Source organism: Bufo gargarizans, chromosome 7, assembly GCF_014858855.1.
Source record: "Bufo gargarizans isolate SCDJY-AF-19 chromosome 7, ASM1485885v1, whole genome shotgun sequence".
In the NCBI taxonomy this organism is placed as follows: Eukaryota; Metazoa; Chordata; class Amphibia; order Anura; family Bufonidae; genus Bufo; species Bufo gargarizans.
The window spans coordinates 116,253,733-116,280,129 of record NC_058086.1 but is presented as its reverse complement, the minus strand read 5'-3'; the positions used below and the strand labels follow the sequence as shown (position 1 = coordinate 116,280,129).

The following is a 26,397-nucleotide window of genomic DNA, read 5'->3' as shown; positions in this document are numbered from 1 at the left end:
CTTTTGAGCACTAAAATGGCTGTAAAACAGCCATGGAAAGGGCTAGAGGGCTACAAATGGCAGCAAAATGTGGTTAAGAGCATGGCAAGTGCTCTGCAAACAAATGTGGATAGGGAAATGACTTAAACTAACATAAAATACGTAAAAATAAAAAATAGTCGTGATCTGTGAGGACGGAGGTCCATCTGGAGTAGGAGGTTGAGGAGGATGTGGCGATGTAGGTGGAAGCGGATGTGGCGATGTAGGAGGATGAGGATGAGGAGGTAGCCTACACTGTTTTTTTTTTTTTTTTTTGTTTAAATTAGGGTACACCCCAAAACATTGGGAAATATAACCTGTTATAACCCTCTCCAGCCGTGCTAAACAAACGTTCAGACAATACACTGGCTGCAGGGCAGGCCAGCACCTTCAAGGCGTAAAGGGCAAGCTCAGGCCATGTGCCCAATTTGGAGACCCAGAAGTTGCAGGGGACACACCCATCAGTCATTACATGTAGCAGGCAGGAGGCCGGGCAAGCGGGCTGGAGCCGGCAGCGTAACTCACTACGTCATGCGCCTACTCCACCCACTTTATGAATAAAGCAGGCGGCGCAGGCGCGTGACGAAGTTAGTTTTGCTGCCGGCTCCCGCCCGCTCGTCCGGCCTCCTGCCTGCTATGTGAGTTAGTAGTAAGTACCGTACTACAGCCTGGATGAATGCATTTACAGTTTAACATTGCCTATATGATTACTACAGTGAGCGGGGCACGGTGTAGTAGAATACAGCCCCGCTGCCATTACAAAACAAGATGCCGACCCCCACCCCCTATATTGGGGGTCATTCACTACACAGGGACACTGTTATGGGGGATCTGTGGATGACACATAGCATAAGATGATATGTGTCATCCACAGATCCCCCCCATAGCAGTGTGATGCCATCCCCAGATGCCACCATAATATGCCATCCCCAGATGCCCCCATAAAAGTGCCATCCCCAGATGCCCCTATAACAGTGTCATCAACAGATGCCCCCATAACAGTGTCATCCACAGACCCCCATAACAGTGTGTTATCCACAGACCCCCATAACAGTGTGTCATCCACAGATGCCCCCATAACAGTGCCATCCACAGACCCCCATAACAGTGTGTCATCCACAGACCCCCCATAACAGTGTGTCATCCATAGACCACCATTAGTTCAAAACCCACCAAAAGCACACCTTTTGGTTCCATTTTTTCCTTCTTCTTATTTTCCTCCTCAAAAACCTAGGTGCATCTTATGGGTCGGGGGGTCTTATAGGCCAAAAAATATGGCATATCACAGACAAAAATTGGTGAATTTCAACTGAAAATGTAATTAGGGTACACCCCAAAAGACTGGGAAATATATAAAATACAACAATGAGTAATTGCGCCGTAGTATAACAATGGCTGGGAAAGGCCGGTATACATGTCTAATCTGCACAAGGTATGGACAGGTTCTGTGGGGTCCATGCCTGGTTCATTTTAATGAACGTGAGCTTGTCCACATTGGCTGTGGACAGGCGGCTGCGCTTGTCTGTGATGATGCCCCCTGCTGAGCAAAACACACGTTCAGATAATACACTGGCTGCAGGGCAGGCCAGCACCTCCAAGGCGTAAAGGGCAAGCTCAGGCCATATGCCCATTTCGGAAACCCAGAAGTTGAAGGAGGCAGACCCGTCATTCAGTACGTGTAGGCGTGGGCACACATACTGCTCCACCATGTTTCTAAAATGCTGCCTCCTGCTAAGAAGTTCCATATCAGCTGGTGGTTCTGATTGTTGTGGTGTGCTGACAAAGCTTTTCCACATTTTAGCCATGCTAACCCTGCCTTCTGAGGTGCTGGTGGTGCCCCAGCTGCGATGGCGACCTCTTTCTCCTCCTCTGCCTTCACCTTGTGCTTCCACTGTGCCCCTTCTGCCTGGTGGGAATGCCACCAGCAGTGCGTCTAACAGTGCGTCTTGTACTCGCGCATCTTACGATCACACTCCAGTGACGGAATTATGTACGGTACGTTGTCCTTGTACTCAGCAGAGTGGCCACCCAGTAATCAGCACAAGTAAGAATGTGGGCAACTCAGCGGTCATTGCGGAGACACTGCAGCATGTACTCGCTCATGTGTGCGAGGCTGCCCAGAGGCAACGACAAGTTGTCCTCTGTGGGAGGTGTATCATCTGTGTCACCTCTTTCCCCCAACCACTCTACAAGCGAGCCAGGCGAGGGAGGTGGTTGTTTTGGGTGTCTTGAGTTTTATCCCTTTACACCCCTCCCCGGTGAAGTGAGTTTCGGTGTTGTTTCACCTTTTATATGATTAATTTGATATTTTACACCAGCTGTTTTATGGCTCTATCATACTAGCACTAAGCATTGCTGTGTCCCGCCCTTCCACTTCAGTAAAGGGCCCCTATTTACTATATATTTGTTTTTTATCTATTTTTTATATCGCTTCTACTTTTAATATATCAATTACAGTTCTATATATCTATATATATATATATATTTATTTATATATAAACCCTACTATTGGTGTACATCTTTTGTAAGTATATACAATATCTTATTAGCAGTTAGGCGCCACGTGGTGATTTTTTTCCCTTTTGATTTACTCAAGTATCACTATATTGCATTCCTGCATATAGTCCATCACCTACGCTGCCCTGCTTTTGGGTCTAGTACCTCGCTGTTCTGTACAATCTGAACTCTATCCCATTTTCTCCTCCACTTTGGTCTTTACCTCTGGCGCCCTGTGTGTTTATCCCATATCTCCTATCTCAGGAGTACAGGATTAACCCTCTTTTTTTCTCCCTTTACCTTGATTCCCCAGCCATGCACCAGTAATGGCCATTAGCTGGTTTGGGTGCCACCTTGCTGTGAACACGGTTCCTCCTCCTCCATGCAGTTAAAGCACATCTTGTGCATTTCATTTCAAATCCATTGTGGTGTTGTATAGAGCTAAAAATGTTAGAATTGTGATGATGTCCCATTATTTATGGACCTGACTGTAAGTGGTATAGTAACGCTGAGAACGGCGTTATCGACACTGGCCATGTTGGTAGAGTACTCAAAACCGCACAACAAGGAACTGTCACGGCCATGGCCATGACCGTGACTCCTGAACCGCATGCGGTTGTCAGCGGTTTAGTTTGGTTGTCAATCACAGGTGAGGGCTGTGGTATTTTCCTCACCTGTGGTTGCCGCTGGCAACGGTATGTTTGTGGCAGCATAGCACTCTGAGCTGTATTGTGGCAGCTTGCTATTTTGTGCATGCGGTTGCGCCTAGCAATCTTTCTGTTAGGTGTGTGTATGTATGTCTGGTGTGCACTGTGTTTTATGTTACTTATGCACTGTGACCTTTCCCTTCACTGTGGTTGTCCGTGGCAACGTTTGGTCATTGTTGTACATGTGGTGGCAGTGTCCCGGCCTTCGGGCTGACTCCCAGGACATGAGTGCCACCCATGTCGTTGCCTGCGGCAAAAGCCACAGTGTGTGTTAGTGAGTTGGACACTTTCCCTTTAATGTGTGTTTCCCTTCTCTGGTGTTGGAAGGGTTAACTCCCTTCCCAGTGTGTGTGTGTGTCACTGGGTGTGTCCGACTGTGGGGTGTGGCTTCTTGGCCTATAAAGCCTCACTGTTTTCCCAGGTCTTTCCCATGCTTTGCTGGAGCAGCCTCCTCTGTTTTCTACCTGCCAGTGAGAGCCACCCCTGTGGTCATAACCATTATGTCACATTTAAGTTTATGTCCAGTTAGGTGTGATGTCTATTTGATGTTTCCTTGTGATTTTGTGCAGCTATGGATCTGGGTCCCTGTGCGCGGATGCGTTGTGAACTCCACCTTGCCAGCACAGGGATCCAGTCAGCAAGACTGTGGCAGGTAGGTGTAACTCCTTGTTCACCTTCCATATCCATAGAGCTGTTTATGTTCCCCCTTTTCCAGCAGCTTAGCCATTGAGACTCCTGCTCCTCCGTGCCTAGGAGGAGTAGGTTGTCTTACCCTGACTCCTAGCTAGGGACCGGATGGAGGGTAAGTCAGGGCTCCTAGGTTTCTGAGCATGGGTCCTCCTACCTTTAAGATCGGCCCATGCAGGTAGGAGTTAGGGTCAGGTTAGGGACGCTGTAGGAGGTGACCTGCTCCCTAATCCTGTTGTCGTGGCCGAGCAGCCATAACATCATCGGACTCGCACGGCTGAGGATTTTCCCCATCCTCAGCCGTGACAGGAACACAGGTCTCACATGGAGGCCCAGTCATTGGTGGTGAAGTGGTGCTGTTGCTCAGAGCGACTCAACAGTGCCTGCTGCAGCTGAAACTCCACTATCGCCTGCTGCTGCTCGCACAGTCTGGCCAGCATGTGCAAGGTGGAGTTCCACCTTGTAGGCACGTCGCATATGAGGTGGCAAGCGGGAAGGCCGAAGTTACGCTGCAGTGCTAACAGGCGAGCAGCAGAAGGGTGAGAACGCCGAAAGCGCGCACTTTTTGCAGCAGCTTTCACATATCGGGGTAATTTTTAAGGAACCTCTGCACCACCAAATTCAGCACATGCACCAGGCAAGGGATGTGCGTCAAACCGGCTAGTCCCAGGGCTGCTACGAGATTTTGCCTATTATCGCACACCACCAGGCCAGGCTTAAGGCTCACTGGCCACAACCACTCATCATTCTGTTGTTCCATGCCCATCCACAGATCCTGCGTGGTGTGGGGTTTGTCCTCCAAACAGATAAGTTTTAAAACTGCCTGCTGTCGTTTAGGGGTAGAGGATGAGGAAGCGGATTAGGAGGAGGAATCAACAGGAGGCAAACTGAAGCGCCCTGCAATCCTCGGTGGTGGAAGGACATGCGCCAAACTGCTATCCGCCTCAGGCCCAGCCATCATTGCATTTACCCAGTTTGCTGTTAGGGAAATATAACATCGCTGACCGTGCTTACTGGTCCACGTATCCGTAGTTAGGTGGACCTTGCCACAGATGGCGTTGCGTAATGCACACCTGATTTTGTTTCCAGGCTCGCCTGGAAAAGTAGTGGCGTCCGGGCACGACATACTGTGGGGCAGTAGCAGGCGTACTGTCTAGAGGATGGCCGCTCCGCTTTTTCACCCTGCTCCCTCTTCTGCTGTGTTGGTGGCTCTGTGCAACCACCGCCTCTTCTTCCAAACTACACAGGTCCCTCCCACTACCCTTGATTCAATGTGGGGTCAAGGACCTCATAGTCCTCCACATCATCTTCCACCCAGTCTTCACCCCTGCCCTCCTTGTCGGTCTGAACACTTTCAAAAGCCACAGCAGTTGGCACCTGTGGTTCGTTATCATCGAGACGCACTGCGGTGGTCCTCCCATGTACTCATCTTGAAACATAAGTGTTTGGGCAACGGTGCACTCAATCTCCTCCCCTTCTAGGGCAGAGCTATGTGGATGGCCCTGGGAAACCCTGCTAGCAGAGTCATCTAAAAGCAGAAGAGACTGCTGCATGACTTGGGGCTCAGACTGCTTGGCTGATTTGCAAGGGGGTGAGGTGAAAGACTGATGGACATTGGCTGCAGGTGCTAACTCTGTTCTTTCAGCTGGAGACTGGGTGGGAGACAATGTGAAGGAACTGGAGGCACTGTCAGCAACCCAATCTACTATCGCCTGTACTTGTTCTGGCCTCACCATTCGTAAAGCAGTATTAGGCCCGACCAAATAACGCTGAAGGTTCTGTCACCTACTCTCACCCAAGGAAGGTGTTTCACTTGTGCGTGTAGCTGGCACAGATTGACTACGTCCTCTCCCTGCAACAGGAGCTCCACCAGCAGCACCCCGACCGGGGGCCACGACCCTTATTCGATACTCTCCTCATTCTCCACAAATTTAGGATCTTGCCCAAAATAGGTGTTTTTTTAATAACAGAATATAACAGCAGTATCTAACACATGTATTTCACATTGACAGATGCAGCAAAGGCTGCAAATTTAGTATTTTGCCCAAAAAGGGTGTTTTTTTTAAACCCAGAATATTTTTGCAGTATTTCAAGCTTTAATTTCACACTGACAAATGCTGCATAGGCCCCAGATGTAGGGTATTGCCAAAAAGGGGTACTTTTTTAAACCCAGAAAATTATTGCAGTATTTCAAGCTTGTTTTTAACAATGACAGATGCAGCAAACGCCGGAAAATTTGGATTTTGCCCAAAATGGGTGTTTTTTTAAATAACAGAATATGACATCAGTATCTAACGCTTGTATTTCACACTGACAAATGCAGCAAGGGCTGTAAAATTTTGTATTTTGCCCAAGAAGGGTGTTTTTTTAAAACTCTGAAAAATATTGCAGTATTTCAAGCTTAAATTTCACATTGACAAATGCTGCAGATGGAGGGTTTTGGCAAAAATGCGTGCTTTTATAAACCCAGAAAATGATTGCAGTATTTCAAGCTTGTATTTAACAATGACAAATGCTGCAAAGGCCACAGATGTAGGGTCTTGCTAAAAATGGGTGATTTTTTTAAACCCAGAATATAATTGCAGTATTTCAAGCTTCTATTTGACTGTCACAAATGCACATATGCTGTGCTGGTGCGGTGAATTTGCATAAAATGTCTGCCGCCACCCACCTAACTAACAGACGGATAAAAGTTTTTTTACTGGGTCACGGGGCTCAGGGCAAAGCAAAAATATTGTGCACTGCACCCACAAAACAAAGTCTAGGTAGATCGCTGAGTTAACAAGCACTTCAGATTAAAGATTCTTTCCTATTCTCTCCCTCACAGCAGCAGCATCCTCTTCCTACACTAGTAACAGCAGAGTGACGTGCAGCGCTACGTGGCTCCAGCTTATATAGATGCTGGGTCACATGCTGCACTGGCAAATCACAGCCATGCCATTAGTAGGCATGGCTGTGATGGCTTCTAAGGGCACACAAGTTAAACGCTTGTTGATTGGCTGCTCTGCAGCTTTTCAAAAAGCGCCATTAACTCGCCGAACCCTGAACCCGAACCCGAACTTTTACTGAAAAGTTCGGGTTCAGGTCCGGGGTCCAAAAATCCTAAAGTTCGGTACGAACCCGAACTTTACAGTTCGGGTTCGCTCAACCCTACTTACGATGGCATCAAGCAGAATAATTTGTGCCAACTGAATAAAGAAAATGCTGCTTGCTGTAATAGAGAAGGTCAAATAAAAATGAACATCCCCACTTTCATGTCAAGCATCTTAGATCTCTTTATAGTTATACTTCATAGAGCTGCTGGCTTTGACATGGCTTACCCAACTCTCTGTGGTCTCTAATTCCTGGCTGGCATTGAAAATCCACTAAACTAGACAGGGATCTTCTGCTTTAATAAATAGCACACACTATAGACATCATCAGGGGCATTGCTAGGTTAAAACATTCGAGGCTTGGGCCCCTGATGTTTTGTCCCAGGCCCCAAATGTCTTGCCTGCCTGTTACATATAACTGTGTTGCCATCCTCAGGACAGCAATACAATTGAATCTAATGCCCTGCAAGTAGAGTTGAGCGGACACCTGGATGTTCGGGTTCGAGAAGTTCGGCCGAACTTCCCGAAAATGTTCGGGTTCGGGATCCGAACCCGATCCGAACTTCATCCCGAACCTGAACCCCATTGAAGTCAATGGGGACCCGAACTTTTCGGCACTAAAAAGGCTGTAAAAACCCAGGAAAGGGCTAGAGGGCTGCAAAAGGCAGCAACATGTAGGTAAATCCCCTGCAAACAAATGTGGATAGGGAAATGAATTAAAATAAAAATTAAATAAATAAAAATTAACCAAAATCAATTGGAGAGAGGTCCCATAGCAGAGAATCAGGCTTCAAGTCACCCACCACTGTAACAGTCCATTTTCATAAATTTAGGCCCAGCACCCAGGCAGAGGAGAGAGGTCCCGTAACAGACAATCTGGCTTCATGTCAGCATAGAATCAGTCTGCATGTCATAGCAGAGAATCAGGCTTCACGTCACCCACCACTGTAACAGTCCATTGTCATAAATTTAGGCCCTGGCACCCAGGCAGAGGAGAGAGGTCCCGTAACAGACAATCTGGCTTCATGTCAGCAGAGAATTAGTCTGCATGTCATAGCAGAGAATCAGGCTTCACGTCACCCACCACTGTAACAGTCCATTTTCATAAATTTAGGCCCAGCACCCAGGCAGAGGAGAGAGGTTCCGTAACACAGAATCTGGCTTCATGTCACCAGAGAATCAGTCTTCATGTCATAGCAGAGAATCAGGCTTCACGTCAGCCACCACTGTAACAGTCCATTTTCATAAATTTAGGCCCAGCACCCAGGCAGAGGAGAGAGGTTCTGTAACACAGAATCTGGCTTCATGTCACCAGAGAATCAGTCTTCATGTCATAGCAGAGAATCAGGCTTCACGCCACCCACCACTGGAACAGTCCATTTTCATAAATTTAGGCCCAGCACCCAGGCAGAGGAGAGAGGTCCCGTAACAGATAATCTGGCTTCATGTCAGCATAGAATCAGTCTGCATGTCATAGCAGAGAATCAGGATTCATGTCACCCACCACTGTAACAGTCCATTGTCATAAATTTAGGCCCTGGTACCCAGGCAGAGGAGGGAGGTCCCGTAACAGACAATCTGGCTTCATGTCAGCAGAGAATCAGTCTGCATGTCATAGCAGAGAATCAGGCTTCACGTCACCCACCACCACAACAGTCCATTTTCATAAATTTAGGCCCAGCACTCAGGCAGAGGAGAGAGGTTCCGTAACACAGAATCTGGCTTCATGTCACCAGAGAATCAGTCTTCATATCATAGCAGAGAATCAGGCTTCACGTCAGCCACCACTGTAACAGTCCATTTTCATAAATTTAGGCCCAGCACCCAGGCAGAGGAGAGAGGTCCCGTAACAGACAATCTGGCTTCATGTCAGCAGAGAATCAGTCTTCATATCATAGCAGAGAATCAGGCTTCACGTCAGCCACCATTGCAACAGTCCATTGTCATAAATTTAGGCCCAGCACCCAGGCAGAGGAGAGAGGTCCCTTAACAGAGAATCTGGCTTCATGTCAGCAGAGAATCAGTCTGCGTGTCATAGCAGAGAATCAGGCTTCACGTCACCCACCACTGCAACAGTCCATTGTCATAAATTTAGGCCCTGGCACCCAGGCAGAGGAGAGAGGTCCCGTAACAGACAATCTGGCTTCATGTCAGCAGAGAATCAGTCTTCATATCATAGCAGAGAATCAGGCTTCACGTCAGCCACCAATGCAACAGTCCATTGTCAGATATTTAAGCCCAGCACCCAGGCAGAGGAGAGAGGTCCCGTAACAGACAATCTGGCTTCATGTCAGCAGAGAATCAGTCTTCATATCATAGCAGAGAATCAGGCTTCACGTCAGCCACCAATGCAACAGTCCATTGTCAGATATTTAGGCCCAGCACCCAGGCAGAGGAGAGAGGTCCCGTAACAGACAATCTGGCTTCATGTCAGCAGAGAATCAGTCTTCATATCATAGCAGAGAATCAGGCTTCACGTCAGCCACCAATGCAACAGTCCATTGTCAGATATTTAAGCCCAGCACCCAGGCAGAGGAGAGAGGTCCCGTAACAGACAATCTGGCTTCATGTCAGCAGAGAATCAGTCTTCATATCATAGCAGAGAATCAGGCTTCACGTCAGCCACCACTGCAACAGTCCATTGTCATATATTTAGGCCCAGCACCCAGGCAGAGGAGAGAGGTTCTGTAACACAGAATCTGGCTTCATGTCACCAGAGAATCAGTCTTCATGTCATAGCAGAGAATCAGGCTTCACGTCAGCCACCACTGCAACAGTCCATTTTCATAAATTTAGGCCCAGCACCCAGGCAGAGGTGAGAGGTCCCGTAACAGACAATCTGGCTTCACCACTGCAACAGTCCATTGTCAGATATTTATGCAACACGCCAGACCTGCAGGGTATGACGAAGTGAGGTCACGGTTATGAGGGTACTCACTATATTTGAAGAACCCTGGGCAGGCGCGTGGCAGTGAAGGAGAGGTAGACACGGTTCCTCTGGGGCACACTCTGTATATAGGGACCAGGCCTGATGGTGGATGAGGTGCCCTGGATGTTACAGGTATTTTGAGTGCCTGGGGCAAGGTCCCTGTTGGATTCTTGACGCCAGTGCCTTTGGACGGTGGCACGCCGGTTGGTAGTTGGAATGATGGAGGTACACAAGTAGAATAGTGAACCAAACGTAACTTTACTGAGCAATCCAACTTTGTACAGCAGGTAGTAGTACAGTCTTTCAATCACAGTTCCACAAGGAGGCTTATTCACAAAATGGCAGGCAATATTTATGCAAGATATGCAGAGGGTAACTTCACAAGCACTCAGCAGCAGGTTGTACCTGTCCTCAGAATCAATGTACACTGTCCTTTCTAGAACTCCTGCTCTGGCTTTATCTCCCAAGGCCCGGATGCCTAAAGGGTGGCTTAAATCCTTGATTACTATCTTCCTCAGGTATTAGATTATTGCTGCACTTTCTAGTTTCATCTGCCCATCAGGGTCACTTAGCTTACCCTGGATCGCCCTCTCTTGTAAAGTGGATAACTGTGGGTTTCTCCCAGGAGGTTGGGTCCTGCAACTGGGGTGTCTTCAGAGCTAACTAAGGCTCTCTTGTTCTCAGGCAGGCTGGAGCTTCTCAATAGCCTCCTGGACATCACTAGCAGCCAGGGCTATCCAGCTGCATGTCAGGAGCAGGCTTTTTAACCTCTGTCTTCTCAGACTCCTGACTCTGCACTAACACTCCCTGTCTAGGCCTGGACATTTATACTAGGGGCTCCCTATCTCCCTCTAGTGTCTGGGATGTCTAACTAGACCCAACTAGGCCTGCTGTTACATCATACAGGGGTACACTGCATGTAAAAACACATTAGAACATACATTAAATGCAGAATTAAATATGACATTTCTGTTCCTTGTGAGTAGGAGTAACGCGCACACCAATTGACCCTTGTGTAGTGCCCACCCCTTCCTAGTGGGACACTACATTTAGGCCCAGCACCCAGGCAGAGGAGAGAGGTCCCGTAACAGAGGATCTGGCTTCATGTCAGCAGAGAATTAGTCTGCATGTCATAGCAGAAAATCAGGCTTCACGTCAGCCACCACTGCAACAGTCCATTGTCAGATATTTAGGCCTAGTACCCAGGCAGAGGAGAGAGGTCCCGTAACAGAGAATCTGGCTTCATGTCAGCAGAGAATTAGTCTGCATGTCATAGCAGAGAATCAGGCTTCACGTCACCCAACATTCGAACAGTCCATTGGCATATATTTAGGCCCCGGCACCCAGACAGAGGAGAGGTTCATTTAACTTTGGGTAGCCTCGCAATATAATGGTAAAATGAAAATAAAAATAGGATTGAATGAGGAAGTGCCCTGGAGTACAATAATATATGGTTAAGGGGAGGTAGTTAATGTCTAATCTGGACAAGGGGCGGACAGGTCCTGTGGGATCCATGCCTGGTTCATTTTTATGAACGTCAGCTTGTCCACATTGGCTGTAGACAGGCGGCTGCGTTTGTCTGTAATGACGCCCCCTGCCGTGCTGAATAGACGTTCAGACAAAACGCTGGCCGCCGGGCAGGCCAGCACCTCCAAGGCATAAAAGGCTAGCTCTGGCCACGTGGACAATTTAGAGACCCACAAGTTGAATGGGGCCGAACCATCAGTCAGTACGTGGAGGGGTGTGCACACGTACTGTTCCACCATGTTAGTGAAATGTTGCCTCCTGCTAACATGTTGCATATCAGATGGTGGTGCAGTTAGCTGTGGCGTGTTGACAAAACTTTTCGACATCTCTGCCATGCTAACCCTGCCCTCAGAGGAGCTGGCTGTGATACAGCTGCCTTGGCGACCTCTTGCTCCTCCTCTGCCTTGGCCTTGGGCTTCCACTTGTTCCCCTGTGACATTTGGGAATGCTCTCAGTAGCGCGTCTACCAACGTGCGCTTGTACTCGCGCATCTTCCTATCACGCTCCAGTGCAGGAAGTAAGGTGGGCACATTGTCTTTGTAGCGTGGATCCAGCAGGGTGGCAACCCAGTAGTCCGCACAGGTTAAAATGTGGGCAACTCTGCTGTCGTTGCGCAGGCACTGCAGCATGTAGTCGCTCATGTGTGCCAGGCTGCCCAGGGGTAAGGACAAGCTGTCCTCTGTGGGAGGCGTATCGTCATCGTCCTGCCTTTCCCCCCAGCCACGCACCAGTGATGGGCCCGAGCTGCGTTGGGTGCCACCCCGCTGTGACCATGCTTCATCCTCATCCTCCTCCACCTCCTCGTCCTCCTCGTCCCCCAGTAGTGGGCCCTGGCTGGCCACATTTGTACCTGGCCTCTTCTGTTGCAAAAAACCTCCCTCTGAGTCACTTCGAAGAGACTGGCCGGAAAGTGCTAAAAATGACCCCTCTTCCTCCTCCTCCTCCTCCTCCTCCTGGGCCACCTCCTCTTCCATCATCGCCCTAAGTGTTTTCTCAAGGAGACATAGAAGTGGTATTGTAACGCTGATAACGGCGTCATCGCCACTGGCCATGTTGGTGGAGTACTCGAAACAGCGCAACAGGGCACACAGGTCTCGCATGGAGGCCCAGTCATTGGTGGTGAAGTGGTGCTGTTCCGCAGTGCGACTGACCTGTGCGTGCTGCAGCTGAAACTCCACTATGGCCTGCTGCTGCTCGCACAGTCTGTCCAGCATGTGCAAGGTGGAGTTCCACCTGGTGGGCACGTCGCATATGAGGCGGTGAGCGGGAAGGCCGAAGTTACGCTGTAGCGCAGACAGGCGAGCAGCGGCAGGATGTGAACGCAGCGGCAGGATGAATGCAGCAGCTCTGACATGTCGGGGTAGTTGTGAATGAACTTCTGCACCACCAAATTCAGCACATGCGCCAGGCAAGGGATGTGCGTCAAACCGGCTAGTCCCAGAGCTGCAACGAGATTTCGCCCATTATCGCACACCACCAGGCCGGGCTTGAGGCTCACCGGCAGCAACCACTCGTCGGTCTGTTGTTCTATACCCCGCCACAACTCCTGTGCGGTGTGGGGCCTGTCCCCCAAACATATGAGTTTCAGAATGGCCTGCTGACGTTTACCCCGGGCTGTGATGAAGTTGGTGGTGAAGGTGTGTGGCTGACTGGATGAGCAGGTGGAAGAAGAGGAGGAGGAAGCCGCGAAGGAATAGGTGGCAACAGGAGGCAAAGAATGTTGCCCTGCGATCCTTGGCGGCGGAAGGACGTGCGCCAAACAGCTCTCCGCCTGGGGCCCAGCTGCCACTACATTTACCCAGTGTGCAGTTAGGGAGATATAGCGTCCCTGGCCGTGCTTACTGGTCCACGTATCTGTGGTTAGGTGGACCTTGCTACAGATGGCGTTGCGCAGTGCACACTTGATTTTATCGGATACTTGGTTGTGCAGGGAAGGCACGGCTCTCTTGGAGAAGTAGTGGCGGCTGGGAACAACATACTGTGGGACAGCAAGCGACATGAGCTGTTTGAAGCTGTCTGTGTCCACCAGCCTAAATGACAGCATTTCATAGGCCAGTAGTTTAGAAATGCTGGCATTCAGGGCCAGGCATCGAGGGTGGCTAGGTGGGAATTAACGCTTTCTCTCAAATGTTTGTGAGATTGTGAGCTGAACGCTGCCATGTGACATGGTTGAGACGCTTGGTGACGGAGGTGGTGGTGGTGTTGGTGTTGGTGGTACATCCCCTGTTTGCTGGGCGGCAGGTGCCAACGTTCCTCCAGAGGCGGAGGAAGAGGCCGAGGCGGCAGCAGCAGAAGAGGCCGAGGCGGCAGCAGCAGAAGAGGTAGCAGGGGGAGCCTGAGCGACTTCCTTGTTTTTAAGGTGTTTACTCCACTGCAGTTCATGCTTTGCTTGCAGGTGCCTGGTCATGCAGATTGTGCTAAGGTTCAGAACGTTAATGCCTCGCTTCAGGCTCTGATGGCACAGCGTGCAAACCACTCGGGTCTTGTCGTCAGCACATTGTTTGAAGAAGTACCATGCCAGGGAACTCCTTGAAGCTGCCTTTGGGGTGCTCGGTCCCAGATGGCGGCGGTCAATAGCAGGCGGAGTCTCTTGGCGGCGGGTGTTCTGCTTTTGCCCACTGCTCCCTCTTTTGCTACGCTGTTGGCTCGGTCTCACCACTGCCTCTTCCTCCGAACTGTGAAAGTCAGTGGCACGACCTTCATTCCATGTGGGGTCTAGGACCTCATCGTCCCCTGCATCGTCTTCCACCCAGTCTTGATCCCTGACCTCCTGTTCAGTCTGCACACTGCAGAAAGACGCAGCAGTTGGCACCTGTGTTTTGTCATCATCAGAGACATGCTGAGGTGGTATTCCCATGTCCTCATCATCAGGAAACATAAGTGGTTGTGCGTCAGTGCAGTCTATGTCTTCCACCGCTGGGGAAGGGCTAGGTGGATGCCCTTGGGAAACCCTGCCAGCAGAGTCTTCAAACAGCATAAGAGACTGCTGCATAACTTGAGGCTCAGACAGTTTCCCTGATATGCATGGGGGTGATGTGACAGACTGATGGGGTTGGTTTTCAGGCGCCATCTGTGCGCTTTCTGCAGAAGACTGGGTGGGAGATAATGTGAACGTGCTGGATCCACTGTCGGCCACCCAATTGACTAATGCCTGTACCTGCTCAAGCCTTACCATCCTTAGAACGGCATTGGGCCCCACCATATATCGCTGTAAATTCTGGCGACTACTGGGACCTGAGGTAGTTGGTACACTAGGACGTGTGGATGTGGCAGAACGGCCACGTCCTCTCCCAGCACCAGAGGGTCCACTAACACCACCACGACCATGTCCACGTCCGCGTCCCTTACTAGATGTTTTCCTCATTGTTATCGTTCACCACAACAATATTATTTGGCCCAATGTATTGTATTCAAATTCAGCTGAATATAAATTTGAGGCCTAGTATTTAGGCGCTGGGTGACAGGTATAGATTTACTGACGGAATTAGACTTGGAAATGCACAGTAGCGTGTGTGTGAAGTTGAATGACCCTATGTGCACCTTGAATATTATATACCCTTTTAGGGATAGATTTCAAATAGCTCTGATACAGCAGAAACCACTAAATTAGGAAATTGCTAAATTGGGAATTGTATTTCAACCCAGAACAAAAAATGTGCTTTGACGGACACTAAATAACTTGCCCAGCCAGAACAGTACACCAGTAACGACAGATTTAGTGGAATATAAATTTGAGGCCTAGTATTTAGGCGCTGGGTGACAGGTATAGATTTACTGGCGGAATTAGACTTGGAAATGCACAGTAGCGTGTGTGTGAAGTTATTCTGAATGACCCTATGTGCACCTTGAATATTATATACCCGTTAGGGATAGATTTAAAATAGCTCTGATACAGCAGAAACCACTAAATTAGGAAATTGCTAAATTGGGAATTGTATTTCAACCCAGAACTAAAAATGTGCTTTGACGGACACTAAATAACTTGCCCAGCCAGAACAGTACACCAGTAACGACAGATTTAGCGGAATATAAATTTGAGGCCTAGTATTTAGGCGCTGGGTGACAGGTATAGATTTACTGACAGAATTAGACTTGGAAATGCACAGTAGCGTGTGTGTGAAGTTATTCTGAATGACCCTATGTGCACCTTGAATATTATATACCCTTTTAGGGATGTATTTAAAGTAGGCCTGATACAGCAGAAACCACTAAATTATGAAATTGCTAAATTGGGAATTGTATTTCAACCCAGAACAAAAAATGTGCTTTGACGGACACTAAATAACTTGCCCAGCCAGAACAGTACACCAGTAACGACAGATTTAGCGGGATATAAATTTGAGGCCTCATATTTAGGCGCTGGGTGACAGGTATAGATTTACTGACAGAATTAGACTGGGATATGGCCAAAAAATAACCACACTATTGCTGGTTAAATGCACTTGGTGTGACAGCTTGACCAACCACACTACTGAGGGTTAAATGCACTTGGTGACAGGCGCAGCTTGCCCCTGATGTAGTATATGGCCAAAAAATGAACAGACTATTGCTGGTTAAATGCACTTGGTGTGACAGCTTGACCAACCACACTACAGAGGGTTAAATGCACTTGGTGACAGGCGCAGCTTGCCCCTGATGTAGTATATGGCCAAAAAATAAACAGACTATTGCTGGTTAAATGCACTTGGTGTGACAGCTTCACCCTGATGTAGGCTTTAGCCAAAAAACAACCACACCATTGAGGGTTAAATGCACTTGGTCGCAGCTTGTGCTGGTGCACCACAAGACACAAAATGGCCGCCGATCACCCCAGAAAAAAGTGACTGGTTAAATGCACTTGGTGACGGGCGCAGCTTGCCCCTGATGTAGTATATGGCCAAAAAATAAACAGACTATTGCTGGTTAAATGCACTTGGTGTGACAGCTTCACCCTGATGTAGGCTTTAGCCAAAAAACAACCACACCATTGAGGGTTAAATGCACTTGGTCGCAGCTTGTGCTGGTGCACCACAAGACACAAAATGGCCGCCGATCACCCCAGAAAAAAGTGACTGACAAACGGTCTGGGCAGCCTAAAAACAGTGAGCAATTGAGTATCAGCAGCTCAATGACCCACAGCTGCAGATGGATCAATAATCAAGTCCTTTGGAGGAGTTAATCTGCCTAATCTCGCCCTACTGTCGCAGCCGCAACCTCTCCCTACGCTAATCAGAGCAGAGTGACGGGCGGCTTTCAAAAAGCGCCAAGAAAGCATCACAAAAGCGCCAAGAAAGCGACAAACACCGAACCCGAACCCGGACTTTTACGAAAATGTCCGGGTTCGGGTCCGTGTCACGGACACCACAAAATTCGGTACGAACCCGAACTATACAGTTTGAGTTCGCTCATCCCTACCTGCAAGATCTGAAGGACCTGTGATGACATCACAGGTCACATGTGATCAGTTCTGATTGCAGTAGCTGAAAAGGACCTGCGATGATGTCACCATCATGTGACCAGTGCAGGAGAGGACGGCTCAGCAGTGAAGAGAAGTCCTGGGAAGAAGCTGCACTGTTACATGAGGACAGGTAAGTAAAGGTAGATTACTCAGTGTGAGAGGCAGAGAAATGCTGGGAGTTGTAGTTATTTAACTGGGACTGTATGTTAGTGCTGAAAGGAGGGAAGTCATTTACATAGGACAGTGGGGTGGAGTAATGTTATTTACATGGGACTGAAAGTTGAGGGGGTAATGTTATTTTCATGGGAATCCATGTTGGAAGTGGCTGGAGCAGGGTGATGTTATTTACGTGTTACTATATGTTGAAGGCGGCTGAGGGAGGGAGTGATGGGACTGAATGTGAGAGGTAATGTTATTTACATGGGACTGCATGTTGGAAGTGGCTGTGGAGAGGGTGAATTTATTTACATGGGACTGTATGTAGAAGGTGTCTGGGGGAGGGAGTTATGTTATTTACATGGGACTGAATATTGAGGGGGTGATGTTCTTTACATGGGACTGTATGTTGAAGGAGGCTGAGGAGTGGGTGAGGTTATATCTATGTGGGACTGTATATTGGAGGGGCAGGAGAGATGGTGTGATGTTATTTACATGGGACTGCATTTTGGAGGGGCTGAGGAATTATACTATTTGAGGACAGTACTAGGAGGAATATAACTACAGGGGGCAATATAAATACTGGGGGCGCTTCAGGGTGAGCATTATAACAGTAGGAGGCAATATAAATACTGGGGGCACTGTAGGGGCATTATAACAGTAGGGGGTGATATAAATACTGAGGCACTTCAGTGTGAGCATTATAACAGTAGGGGGCATTAAAAATACTGGGGGAAATGTGGAGCATTTTAAATCCAGGGGACATTAGGCGTTCTTATTACTACTGGGGGCTTTATAGGAGGGACTTATAGATCTGCATTATTTATACTAAGAGCACTATTTGGGGCCTTATTACTACTGAGGGGTCTGTAGAGAGCTTTATTACCACTGGGGGAACAATAGGGGGGGCTTATTTCTACTGGGGGCTCTGTGAGGGTATTATTAATACTGGAGAGCTCTTCTACTAATGGAGGCACTCTTGTAGAGCATTATCACTGTTGGGTCCAGTAGGGGGGCAGTATTACTAATGAGGGCACTCTAGAAGGGAGTTACTATTGGTGGGACTATGAAGAGTACGGTTACTATGGGGGGCACTGATTTTTCTTCAGAATAGTATTTGGGGGTACAGAAAAGTGAGGAAGCTAAGATGTCTGTGTGTCACACTCTGCAGAGACGAGGCGGCTGAGAGAAGTTGTCCTGACGGAATGGAGAAGATGATGACAGAGAAGATCTACATCAGAGGAGACGTCACCTGGGAGGCACTGGATGTGAGAGGTACATGCAGCTGTATAGCTGTACAGCAAGTACAGTAAAATGTCTTCAGTGCTAGTGTTTGGGGCGGTTGGTCGACTTAGAGAATTGGGCCATATGCATTAGGGCTTGGGCCCTGGATGTTTAGAGACTCTAGAAAAGCCCCTGGACATCATCATCCTAAGCCATGTCCAAGGAAAACTAAAGAGTACCTATTAAGGCTCCATTCAGACATCTGTAGAATGGGTCCGCATCCGTTCTGCAATTATGCGGAACTGGTTTGGACCCATTCATTCCAGTCTGCAGCTCCACAAGAAAATAGTGTATGTCCTATTTTTGTCCGAAATTGCGGACAAGAATAGGCATTTCTATGGGGATGCCGGCTGGGTGTATTGCGGATCGTCTGAATAGAGCCTACTCTAATTATTTTCCATAAATTAATAGTGAATGCACTAATAATAAAGTGTGCAGTATATTTAAAAATGCCCCTTACTCTCCACATAAGATTCCTCTTTCCCTTGTGCCTCTCTTGCATTGTTTAGAAGCTCTACACTCACTGAAAAACAAAATCAACTAAGAGGCATGAGAGTCAATGAGGCATTCAGTGCAGAGCTGCAGAGAGTCTATGAGGAGGAGACACACATACAGATCATATATTAGTACTAGCCCTTAAAACAATGCTTGATTGAGATCATTGCTCAGTCATTTTAGAGTGAAGTTTTATTTCTAATGTTTTAAACACTGTGCTGGGACCAATCTGGCCCATTTTGATTAGTAAATGTGCCCCAACAAACTGAAAGCAGTTAACAGGCTTTGGCTTTACTGCCTCTTATCGTAGGCCATGGACCTTTTGCCCTGATGGGATCAAATTCTATTTCTAGAATTAAAGGACAAGACCATGAGCATAGGCAGAGGTACAAACGCTCAGCTATATGAAGGTTAAAGTTAATGTTCAATCATGTTCATTCATTTTACCATTTTAGCCATAATATCATGCTACCAGCAGATATTCTTAAGGTGAATAACAGTCCTATTAATAAATACCCACCAAATTTTCCTGATTCTTCTGAACGATTTTTTGCTCTTCCTCTTCCCCATTTTTCATATACTTGACTTCTTCAACTGGTTTGATCCTGTATTCATCTGTTGAAAACAACAAAACATTTTTTATATATATATACAGTCGTTGCCAAAAGTTTTGAGAATTACATAAATATTGGAAATTGGAAAAGTTGCTGCTTAAGTTTTTATAATAGCAATCTGCATATACTCCAGAATGTTATGAAGAGTGATCAGATGAATTGCATAGTCCTTCTTTGCCATGAAAATTAACTTAATCCCCCAAAAACCTTTCCACTGCATTTCATTGCTGTCATTAAAAGACCTGCTGAGATCATTTCAGTAATCATCGAGAATGTTGACGAGCAGAAGGCTGGAGATCATTATGTCAGGCTGATTGGGTTAAAATGGCAGACTTGACCTGTTAAAAGGAGGGTGATGCATTATTCTTCCATTGTTAACCATGGTGACCTGCAAAGAAACGCATGCAGCCATCATTGCGTTGCATAAAAATGGCTTCACAGGCAAGGATATTGTGGCTACTAAGATTGCACCTCAATCAACATTTTATAGGATCATCACGAACTTCAAGGAAAGAGGTTCAATTCTTGTTAAGAAGGTTTCAGGGCGTCCAAGAAAGTCCAGCAAGCGCCAGAATCATCTCCTAAAGAGCATTCAGCGGCGGGATCGGACTGCCACCAGTGCAGAGCTTGCTCAGGAATGGCAGCAGGCAGGTGTGAGCGCATCTGCATGCACAGTGAGGCGAAGACTTTTGGAAGATGGCCTGGTGTCAAGAAGGGCAGCAAAGAAGCCACTTCTCTCCCCCCCAAAAAAATCAGGGACAGATTGATCTTCTGCAGAAAATATGGTGAATGGACTACTGAGGACTGGGGCAAAGTCATATTCTCCGATGAAGCCTCTTTCCGATTGTTTGGGGCATCAGGAAAAAGGCTTCTCCGGAGAAGAAAAGGTGAGCGCTACCATCAGTTCTGTGTCATGCCAACAGTAAAGCATCCCGAGACCTTTCATGTGTGGAGTTGCTTCTAATCCAAGGGAGTGGGCTCACTTACAATTTTGCCCCAAAACACAGTCATGAATAAAGAATGGTGCCAAAACACTCTCCTACATCAACTTCCTCCAACAATCCAACAACAGTTTGGTGAAGAACAATGCATTTTCCAGCACGGTGGAGCACTGTGCCATAAGGCAAAAGTGATAACTAAGTGGCTCGGGGACCAAAACGTTTACATTTTGGATCCATGGCCTGGAAACTCCCCAGATCTTAATCCCATTGAGAACTTGTGGTCAATCCTCAAGAGGCGGGTGGACAAACAAAAACCCACTAATTCTGACAAACTCCAAGAAGTGATTATGAAAGAATGGGTTGCTATCAGTCAGGAATTGGCCCAAAAGTTGATTGAGAGCATGCCCAGTCGAATTGCAGAGGTCCTGAAAAAGAAGGGCCAACACTGTAAATACTGACTCTTTGCATAAATGTCATGTAATTGTCAATAAAAGCCTTTGAAACGTATGAAGTGCGTGTAATCATATTTCACTACATCACAGAAACAACTGAAACAAAGATCTAAAAGCAGATTAGCAGCAAACTTTGTGAAAACGAATATTTGTGTCATTCTCAAAACTTTTGGCCACGACTGTACACTCCTCTCCAGTAATAGTCACACTGAAAGAGTAGATATTACTATTTCTAGTTATTACTCATATGCTTCCTGCTTCATCTCTTCCTTTTCATCTTTTCTGCTGATTTCTAAACTCTTTTTAAGATGGCTGCAGCACTTCTCGGACTTGCTTTTTGCATACTGTGCATTTTGTAGTCCAAAACACTTCCTGCTTGTCCAACCCTGATCTTACATTGGCCATCATTGCTCACATGAGTAGTGCTGGCTAGTCCGAAGGCAGCAGGAGGTGTCATAAACTACCAAATGCACAGTATGCATCAGAGAATGTGAAAAGTGGTGCGACTATATTGGATGATGGAACTGGTGTATGATGTGCAGCTGAAAAGATGAACAGGAGGTCGCCATGCCCGTGCGCTGTTCATCCCTCAGTTAATGTAAACTTTATTCTTGAACCGGATGGACACTTTGCCTCATCGGGAGAAGAGCTGATAGTTTTCATTAATGTTTTGCCACTCAAAGCCATTCTCTGGGTCACCCATACTCATTGTAGAGGTCTTTTATATTTAATAACTACTCCTTTTCCAAGTTTTATTTTTATTTTTGTTTTGTTCTACCAGATAATCTCGTTTATTACAGTCTACAAGTCCTTTAGGTGTTTTTTGCAATCTGCAGGCAGGCTTTCATATGTGTTTTACTGATGAGAGGCTTCTTTCTGGCCACTCCGCTATAAAGCCCAGATTGGTGGAATGTTGAAGTGATGATTGATCGTCTGGAAGCTTCTCCCATCTGCAAAATCTTTGGAGCTCAGCCAGAGTGACTATTGGGTTCTTGGCCACTTCTCTTACAAAGGACCTTCTTCTCTCAATGACTTCATTTGTTGGGGCAGCTAGCTCTAGAAAGAGTCCTGGTTGTTCCAATTTCACCCTGCTTGATTTTTTTTAAATATGCCTCCTATGCCTCGCTGTGCCCTAACGGATTTCTCCCACTCAGTATGCTACTAATACTGAGCATCAGAGCAATGAGGAGGAGACTGAGTCTTTCTCCGGGGGCCTCTTCTTCCCCCTGGCTGTGACGCTCTGCACTGCGATTGGACAGTGCTACAGCCAGGGGGAAGGAGACGCCCACAGAGAAAGACTCAGATCAGGGAAAGCACCCTGATCTAAAAATGAGCCGCAGCCTGTACTAGGCTTCCAGGCTTGTTAGTATATCCCAGTTCAGGTCACTAGGTGGCAGCACTAAACTGTCATATAGTGAGTTCTATAGAGAATAATGGAGCAATTTCCATTATTCTGTATAAGTTGCAATTTGATAAAAAGTAATTAAAAAAAGTTTAAAAAGTTTTGAAAATATTTGAAAAAACTTCAAACGTAAAATGACCCCACTTTACCCAAAAAAGATGAATGGATAAATTAATAAAGAAAAATAATGTGAAAATGTGATGATAAAACACCCTGTATTGGGCTACAAGTCCAGAATCATAGTATGCAGAACTTTAAATATTAGATCTTTAACTATTAGAACTTTAAATATTAGGCAAATATAAATATTAGAACTTTAAATATATTCACTATATTTGTCTAATATTTGAAGTTCTACATACCATGATTCTGGACTTATAGCCCAATACAGGGTGTTTAATCATCACATTTTCACATTATTTTTCTTCATTCGTTTATTGTAAAAAAATATTTTCCGTGGAGTTTTTCGGTCCCAAAACCAGATTTTCTAAGTTTGTTTCTAATATCCCAAACATTGCATATTTATGCCCCCAATACCCATTTTTTCAGGTTTCTGCTTTCCTTCATGTTGTCTGATCATCAGAGCATCTTTGCACGAATGTTTACATCCGGAACTTCCTGTTTTCCCAACCAAATGCAGTATGTGATGTGTTACAGAATGTCAGAGAATGTGGCTTGTCATAAAAAACATTCTTTCCCAACTCTAAGGCAGCCAGAATAGGGTATTTTTCATTTATAAGACGCACCTGACAATAAAATGCAACCCAGGTTCTAGAGGAGGAAAATTATATATTTTTCATCAGACCTCATATCAGATCCTCATAACAAACCCCCATAATTATACGGACATTGGATCAGACCCCCATATCCGGACATCAGATCAGAACCCTTTATCAGACGTTAGATCAGCCCTCCATGTCAGACCTCCATCAAACCTCAGATCAGCCCTCAAAGTCAGACGCCCCAAAGTTCCTTGCTAGAACACCATCAGACCTTAGATCAGATTAAAATAAAAAACTCCTCTTACCTCTCCTGTTCCGCGTCTCATCTCCACATCTGGCGATCTCTGCAGAAGTCGTGCTCCCCTGTCTTCTCTGCATCATGCTGCACTGTCACCTGACTCTGTGCAGCGGCAAGTCATAGTGCACACACTATGTCCTAACACTGTACGCGGTAAGGACAATACAGCGCCGGGCCCAAAAAGTAAGACCAGAGAGGGAGAGTACTGGAAGCGCTTGCAGCGCTTGACTCCCTGCTCCCGGCACCTAATGCATACTAGTGAGCGCTTCTATAATGGAAGTGCTAACTAGTATTTGCTTTATAAGATGCATTGTCATTTTCACCCACTTTTGGGGTAAAAAAGTGTGTCTTATAAAGCGAAAAATACAGTATCTCCATCGATCAACGGCCTATCTAGAAATCTAATAAATATTACCTGTAATATTATTACACTCCAGAAAGACATCCAAGCCCCTTTTGAACTATATTAGTGAACTCACCATCACCACCTCCTCAGGCAGAGAGTTCCATAGTCTCACTGCTCTTACCATAAAGAATCCTCTTCTATGCTTGTGTACAAACCTTCTTTCCTCTAGATGCAGAGGATGTACCCTCATCACAGTCAGTCCTGGGTATAAATAGATCATGGGAAAGATCACTGTATTGACCCCTGATATAGTTATACATAGTTATTAGATTTCCCCTTTTTTCTAGTGTAAATAACCATAATTTTGATAATTTTTCTATGTACTGTAGTCCACCCATTCCATTTAGTTGCCCTTCTCTGAACCCTCTGCAGCTCTGCCTGTCTTAAATATCAAGGAAAATTAACTTTCAGATGACATGCAGAATGTAAAAGTAAATTCCCCATTAAAAGTGCCCTGCCTGACTCAAGAAGAAGTACAGCGGCATCTTAAAAAGATTAAAATAGACAAAACGCCAGGACCAGATGGCATACACTCCTGTATCCTAAGAGAATTAAGTAATGTCATAGTCAGACCCTTATTTTTGATATTTAAGGACTCTATACTGATAGAGAGTGTTCCACAGGATTGGCGCATAGCAAATGTGGTGGCAGTATTTAAAAAGGGTCCAAAAACAGAGCCCGGAAACTATAGGCCGGTAAGTTTAACATCTGTTGTGGGTAAACTGCTTGAAGGTTTTCTAAGAGATGCTATCTTGGAGTACCTCAATGAAAATAAGCAAATATCGCCATATCAGCATGGCTTCATGAGGGATCGGTCATGTCAAACTAATTTAATCAGTTTCTATGAGGAGGTAAGTTGTAGACTTGACAGCAGCGAATCAATGGATGTCGTATATCTGGACTTCTCCAAAGCATTTGACAGTGTACCGCATAAAAGGTTAGTATATAAAATGAGAATGCTTGGACTGGGAGAAAATGTATGTATGTGGGTAAGTAACTGGCTCAGTGATAGAAAACAGAGGGTGGTTATTAATGGTACACACTCGGAGTGGGTCACTGTCACTAGTGAAGTACCTCAGGGGTCAGTATTGGGCCCTGTTCTCTTTAATATATATATTTATGATCTTGTAGAAGGCTTGCACAGTAAAATATCAATTTTTGCAGAGGACTCTAAACTCTGAAGTAATTAAAGGGGTTGTCCAGGATCAGAGCTGAACCCGGACATACCTTCATTTTTACTCAGGCAGCCCGCCTGACTTGAACATCGGAGCAGTTCATGTTCTGATGCTCTCCTTTGCCCTGTGCGAAATCAAGCTGGGCAAAGACATTTTCCGGAGTTCCGGTGATGACCTGGGCTCTCCATGGGGCTACCAGGAAGCCCGTGATGTCACCGGCACTGATGGGCATGGTGTAGCGCTGCACTAGCCAGAAAAACAGCTAGGGCAGCACTAAAGCACGCCCATCTGAGCCGGTGACGTCACGAATAGAGTTGAGCGAACACCTGGATGTTTGGGTTCGAGAAGTTCGGCCGAACTTCCCGAAAATGTTCGGGTTCGGGATCCGAACCCGATCCAAACTCCGTCCCGAACCCCATTGAAGTCAATGGGGACCCGAACTTTTCGGCACTAAAAAGGCTGTAAAACAGCCCAGGAAAGGGCTAGAGGGCTGCAAAAGGCAGCAACATGTAGGTAAATCCCCTGCAAACAAATGTGGATAGGGAAATGAATAAAAATAAAAATTAAATAAATAAAAATTAACCAAAATCAATTGGAGAGAGGTCCCATAGCAGAGAATCTGGCTTCCCGTCACCCACCACTGGAACAGTCAATTCTCAGATATTTAGGCCCCGGAACCCAGGCAGAGGAGAGAGGTCCCGTAACAGAGAATCTGGCTTCATGTCAGCAGAGAATTAGTCTGCATGTCATAGCAGAGAATCAGGCTTCACGTCAGCCACCACTGCAACAGTCCATTGGCATATATTTAGGCCCAGCACACAGGCAGAGGAGAGAGGTCCCGTAACAGACAATCTGGTTTCATGTCAGCAGAGAATCAGTCTGCATGTCATAGCAGAGAATCAGGCTTCACGTCAGCCACCACTGCAACAGTCCATTGGCATATATTTAGGCCCAGCACCCAGGCAGAGGAGAGAGGTCCCGTAACAGACAATCTGGCTTCATGTCAGCAGAGAATCAGTCTTCATATCATAGCAGAGAATCAGGCTTCACGTCACCCACCACTGTAAGAGTCCATTTTCATAAATTTAGGCCCAGCACCCAGGCAGAGGAGAGAGGTCCCGTAACAGAGGATCTGGCTTCATGTCAGCAGAGAATCATTCTGCATGTCATAGCAGAGAATCAGGCTTCACGTCACCCAACATTGGAACAGTCCATTGGCATATATTTAGGCCCCGGCACCCAGACAGAGGAGAGGTTCATTCAACTTTGGGTAGCCTCGCAATATAATGGTAAAATGAAAATAAAAATAGGATTGAATGAGGAAGTGCCCTGGAGTCCAATAATATATGGTTAAGGGGAGGTAGTTAATGTCTAATCTGGACAAGGGACGGACAGATCCTGTGGGATCCATGCCTGGTTCATTTTTATGAACGTCAGCTTGTCCACATTGGCTGTAGACAGGCGGCTGCGTTTGTCTGTAATGACGCCCCCTGCCGTGCTGAATACACGTTCAGACAAAACGCTGGCCGCCGGGCAGGCCAGCACCTCCAAGGCATAAA

General features: G+C 46.7%; 1 protein-coding gene across 4 annotated transcripts in view; it reads right to left on the bottom strand.

Moving 5' to 3' along the window:
• The window catches only part of C7H1orf21 (chromosome 7 C1orf21 homolog), a 194,517-nt gene that overhangs the window by 12,403 nt on the left and 155,717 nt on the right, over window positions 1-26,397 (bottom strand). For all 4 annotated transcript variants that reach the window (XM_044301994.1, XM_044301993.1, XM_044301992.1 and 1 more), the window contains one exon: window positions 19,349-19,443. In XM_044301994.1, coding sequence (XP_044157929.1) covers window positions 19,349-19,443 — 95 coding nt within the window. The remainder of the gene's footprint in view (window positions 1-19,348; window positions 19,444-26,397) is intronic.